The following is a 4,970-nucleotide window of genomic DNA, read 5'->3' as shown; positions in this document are numbered from 1 at the left end:
GGAGAGAGAGAGAGAGAGAGAGAGAGAGAGAGAAAGAGAGAGAGAGAGAGAGAGAGAGAGAGAGAGAGAAGAGGGAGAGGGATACATAACAAAACGAAAAGACGAACACAATGTATGCTTGCACTAAACAAACACTCACCCATTCCCTCAGATGCACTCTATAGGCTCTATTTCTATATTCGTTTCTATAATGCCATAATACCGATATCTCATTGTCGTATTATCCATATCAAATACATGTATTATTATTATTATTATTATTATTATTATTATTATTATTATTATTATTATCTTTCCTAGACTCTTGGAGATAGAACAGGCCGGTCTGTACCAGATGTGGAAAAAGAAATGGTGGCCTTCTGGTGGTCAATGCATTACAGGCACACAACATGGAACCAAAGTTGTCTCCCTCCTCCAATCTCAATCCGCATTTTATGTTCTTCTTATTGGGCTCGTTACATCGATTTTACTTCTCCTCCTCGAGACTTGCTGGAACCGGAAATGTGCGGCACTGGATTTGGATAACTCATCCCAAAAGAACAATTCGGATAACTCGCAAGGAGAATCCAATCCGGATGATTTATACGAGAAGAAAACAGATCTGGATACATTAAGTTCGACACTCAAACTCAAAGGATCTAAGCCGACACAGAGTCACGGTGGATTTGATTGGACAAAAGATGCAAAATGGTCGAATTACGTCACTCAATTCTTGACGGAAGATGTCGCCACGTTCAGCAGACGAGAGTGGCCGACGGCTGACATGTGGGACACAGAACGTGCGGACGAGAGAAGCTACGAGGGCTGGAGGACACTAGACACTGGCCTGTGAGGGTCACAGGCACTCTAAAAGTGATAGTTTTTAGTCAGTTAAGTGTTTTATCCACTCCTACTTATCCCCCCCCCCCCCAAATCACTAGAAAACAAGAATTAAAAAAACAAACAAACAAAAACAAACAAAAGTTCCCCACTTATAAACCTAAAATACACAACAAAAAACAAACAAAATGAAAACTTACACATACACACACATACGCGCACACGCACACGCACACTCACACACACACGCGCGCACGAACACACACACACACACACACACACACACACACACACACACACACACACACACAATTATATTTTCGGTTAGCAATTAAAATGTACCAAGTAGAGAATACAAAAATTTTCAAGAGATTTTTTAAAAATGATCCATTCTTTTAACATAGTACATATATTATAAACTTTGTTATTGTTTTCATCAACAGTAAGAATTTGAATTTCAACAAAATATTTCTTAGCACATGCAGCCGATGCCACAGATTAAAAAACTGCAATAAAAATTGTTTTTTCCAAATTTCGGGTTTAGTTCGAGACATTTAAGCACCTCGGCGATTCTACATAAATACACAGGGTGATCCCACAATAAACCGTACAACTTTTTTTTGTAGATATCTTGCACAACATTTGAACTAGAATGTTGTAATTTGGAACAGATATAATTTATTTAAAAGGAATTTGAAAATTTGAAACGCTTAACTTCAGTGCGGAGGAAAATATTAACAAAAAAGTTAAACAGTTGGGGGGTTTTTCGGATCACCTTGTATTATAAAGCAACAACAAAAACCAACCAAACAAAACAAAAACATCAAACCCATCTTCTTTTCCCAATGACCTTCGTCGAGATCTGTCCATTCCTAATTACCACATCAGTCGTTTTGTGTCATCTGTGACTAATAATTTTGTCCTTTTATAAAATACCCCCCCCCCCCCAAACCACCACCACCATTAACACGTGTTCTGCATACCACATCTTTAGCCTCAAGGACGGTCTCTACTAATTAAGTGCTGCACCAGTAACTTTCTGACCCACATAATGTTAACGTTTAGCTTCTATAGTGTATACCTTTATGGAATATTTCAGTTTGTTACGATTAATTATCTATGCGACTCGCATAAAGACAGCATAAAGACGTAGCTTCTATAGTCTAGGGGTTACGCTGTCGGACTCGTAATCGTAAGCTTGCGAGTTCGAAGGTTCGAGCCTCATGCAAACGTTGTGTCCTTGGGAAAGAAACTTTACTGACTACTACATGAATTTTCATCACTTCGCCCAGATGTGACCAGGTCGGGTCTGGTCAGTATGTTAGTGTTTTATCGCCTGTAGAATAGCAGCTTGCACTGTATTCTTCCCATGAAGTTGATATTGTTTCAGAATGCTGTAATGAAGGTCTGCTGGGATAATAATATATGTACATGGTAGATTGTACAGCGCAAAGACCTTGTTGTTCAGCGGGGGATTTGCGCTAAACAATATGCTTTCAGATATTATTTTGAAAAGAGTATCCAAGTCCAACGAATAATCGCCGATGTCGCAGATCTGGTACTTGATGATGATGATATTTTGTATTTTTATGGAATATCTCAGATTGTTATTATAAATAAAATACTTTAATAAATATTGTCATGACTGTTTAGAAATACGTTGGGCGCCTTTTCGTTAGTTCTTTCCGTTTCTTGCACTGACAAACTATAGTTTCTTTTTTATCTTCTGAGAGAGTGAAACATGAATTTCAGCATGTTTTTTATGTCTAACTCATCAAATACGTATCCGATTCAAACAAAACCAATGCATGGCGAACAGCTTTTACTATATTATTATTAGATCTGCACTTCATTGTATTTCTTTGATTGCTGAGTTATAGGCCCCGACTCTTGTGTAGGAATACGGCATTTGGCTATATATGAAAGATTTCCACTAAAGCCCTTCAGGTGGATGAAAAGAGCACACTTAATAGAAGTTAGAAATGGACGGTGGTTGGTTTTTTCTTCTTTCTTTTTTAGAATATCGAGGATTTGCCTAATTTCTCGAAAAAATTGAGAACGACATCCGACTCATTTTGTGATGCTGGTACAGTTGTAGTTGTATTCTCTTGTAAAACGGCATATGAGAGCAAGGTTGAAAATGGAATGTGATCTTAAATGAATATCAGCTTAATTCCTTTTGATTTCCTTTCTATTTCCAAAAGTTACGTTCAAATTTGAGTAAAGCTTCTGTATGCCGTAAAATATGGTATGGTATGGTATGGTATGATATGGAATGGTATTTTACGGTGTATGGTAAGGAACGGTATGGTGTAAAAATAGAGGTTTTGTCTGATTTCTCGAAACAGCCGAGAGCGACATCCGGCTCATTTTCTTATGTTGCTACGCATGGTCTACAGATCGAACCTGCGCTTCTCCTCTAATACGGGGTATGCAGTATGGCTGGATCGGGCCGGGTCGGTCGCCCGACTCTGTCGCCTGAAACTGAAAACAAACGCGTTTGTTTTTTAGGCAACCGATCTGCCAATCCTATCCCTAGTGGGCACCTCGTTTTAGACTTACTTGCGTGATGTGGTGTGGTGTGGTGTGGTGTAGTGTAGTGAAATGGCGAGAGCTGGTTGTCAGATGCAGTGGTGCCCCCACGGTTGCCCCAACCACTGGATAGAAGAAGAAGAAGAAGAAGAAGAAGAAGAAGAAGAAGAAGAAGAAGAAGAAGGAGAAGGAGAAGAAGAAGAAGAAGAAGAAGAAGAAAATGTGGTGTGGTGAGATGTGGTGCAGGGTAGTGTAGTGCAGTTTGATGCATTGTTGTGGTGAGGTGTGGTGTGGTGCGGTAACGTAAAGTAAGGCAAGGTTTAGTATGGTCTCTCTCTCTCTCTCTCTCTCTCTCTCTCTCTCTCTCTCTCTCTCTCTCTCTCTCTTTTCTCTCTCAGTCTCTCTCCGTCTCTCTCTCTTTCTCTCTGTCTCTCTCTCTCTCTCTCTCTCTCTCTCTCTCTCTCTCTCTCCCTCTCTCTCTCTCTGTCTCTCTCTCTCTCTCTGTCTCTCTCTCTGTCTCTCTCTCTCTCTTATAATAGTACTAGAGGTCGCAACTGTGACGTCACCCAGGTAAATTCACTATGGCTGTGCGGGCCTACTCAGCTCCCTTTGTCACCTATTTTGAAAGATTAGAAACAGGCCTAGGTCTTCATAGACCTTGAAGCTCAGTTCAGTTTTATTTATTTGAGTTGTCTTTTAGTTTGCTGTTGTTGTTTATAGCATACACGCATACACAATTGTGGGAAACATATGCACTTAAATGAGGGCTACAAATGAACAGAGAGATATAATGAGGTATTGTTTGTTCTTCCTGGGGGGGGGAGGGGCGAGGGAGACGAAGTGAGTAATTGAATTTGTTAAGAAAAAGGACAACTTATTTCCTACTTACAAAATGGATTGCTTTTATGTCATGTTGTCTACACTCTCCTTCTACTGATGCAAAGTCTAGATGTTCAAAGAGAATGAAGGGGGTTAAGACTGGGTTCATTATTTGATATATTATTTCGTTATTGTCTCAAAATGAGGGGTTAATTGTAGGCTGGGATCAGTAAATCACTCATTGTGTGGAACATGTGCGAACACTCAAAGAGCGTTGTTTAATATCGGGCACAAATAATTATACACTGACTTTTTAAAATGCAACACTTAGATAAATAGCCGGTATATCTTAAACATTTACAATATTTTCTAAAATTGGCGTTGATTGGCTATGGTATTTGGCTGGAAAACTCCCAATCTTCCTTTAACCCCTGCTGCTACTGCTACACGACATTTTGTTTGGCATCGGATCCGCATGTGTGACAGAATGTTAACACCGGTCTTACTGGTGGGTAGTTACGTCCTCTTGTCTACTTAATATATTTCTCTCATCTCAACAACATCGACAGTAGTTCTTTTCTGTTCAACCAGCCTTGAAGGTATGCTAAAGTTACAGCTGAAGCTTCCAGCAGTTTCTCAGTCACATTCCTGATTCTGTAGGGCCGATATGAGCACCTAATTGTGGTGCTAAATATAGTCATATTATTTGAGCGACGCATAGCAAAAGATTTCAATAAAATTATGTTTTTATTTCAGCAAGTGATCGTCAAGTCCATCTCATTAATTTTTTTCTGAACTTT

The 4,970-nt window shown here is 39.5% G+C and overlaps 1 protein-coding gene across 1 annotated transcript in view; it reads left to right on the top strand.

Annotated features, from left to right (window-relative positions):
- LOC101853815 (glutamate receptor ionotropic, delta-1) overlaps nt 1-910 on the top strand; it is a 5,536-nt gene extending 4,626 nt beyond the window's left edge. Inside the window, exon 4 of the mRNA XM_005107235.3 lies at nt 301-910. Coding sequence (XP_005107292.2) covers nt 301-832 — 532 coding nt within the window. The 3' untranslated portion in view covers nt 833-910. The remainder of the gene's footprint in view (nt 1-300) is intronic.
- Nucleotides 911-4,970: the final 4,060 nt, after the last annotated feature.

The sequence above is a fragment of the Aplysia californica genome, unplaced genomic scaffold, assembly GCF_000002075.1.
Source record: "Aplysia californica isolate F4 #8 unplaced genomic scaffold, AplCal3.0 scaffold00587, whole genome shotgun sequence".
In the NCBI taxonomy this organism is placed as follows: domain Eukaryota; kingdom Metazoa; phylum Mollusca; class Gastropoda; order Aplysiida; family Aplysiidae; genus Aplysia; species Aplysia californica.
This window is presented reverse-complemented; position numbering and strand designations above follow the sequence as displayed.